At 61.7% G+C, this 308-nt stretch overlaps 1 protein-coding gene across 1 annotated transcript in view; it reads left to right on the top strand.

Moving 5' to 3' along the window:
* Window positions 1-169: 169 nt before the first annotated feature.
* The window catches only part of LOC104274904 (RNA/RNP complex-1-interacting phosphatase-like), a gene marked incomplete at both ends in the record, with an annotated part of 3249 nt that continues 3110 nt past the window's right edge, over window positions 170-308 (top strand). The window contains one exon of the mRNA XM_009870672.1: window positions 170-245. Within this exon, the coding sequence (XP_009868974.1) occupies window positions 170-245 (76 nt within the window). The remainder of the gene's footprint in view (window positions 246-308) is intronic.

Below are 308 nucleotides of genomic sequence, written 5' to 3'. Positions count from 1 at the left end.
GGGGTTTTGAGGGTCCCAGAGGGGAGGCTGAGGGTCATGAGGGAGTTTTTGGGGCTCCTGGGGGGGGTTTGAGGGTGCCCAGGAAGAGCTTGAGGGTCCCCGGGCAGCGTGGGAGGCACGAGGTCGATGCCCGGGTCAAGCGTTTAACGTCTCCATACTGGGGGTGTAGGTGGACCGACTATGTCCCGCTGGGCAGGAGGCTGCCAGGAACGCGCTTCATCGCCTTCAAAGTCCCTCTGAAGAAGGTAAGTGCCTGCTCACCGTGAGCCTGTTTGAGAAAGCGGCTGTGGGAAAGCATCGCAGAGGGA

Source organism: Apaloderma vittatum, unplaced genomic scaffold (assembly GCF_000703405.1).
Source record: "Apaloderma vittatum isolate BGI_N311 unplaced genomic scaffold, ASM70340v1 scaffold39255, whole genome shotgun sequence".
In the NCBI taxonomy this organism is placed as follows: domain Eukaryota; kingdom Metazoa; phylum Chordata; class Aves; order Trogoniformes; family Trogonidae; genus Apaloderma; species Apaloderma vittatum.
This window is presented reverse-complemented; position numbering and strand designations above follow the sequence as displayed.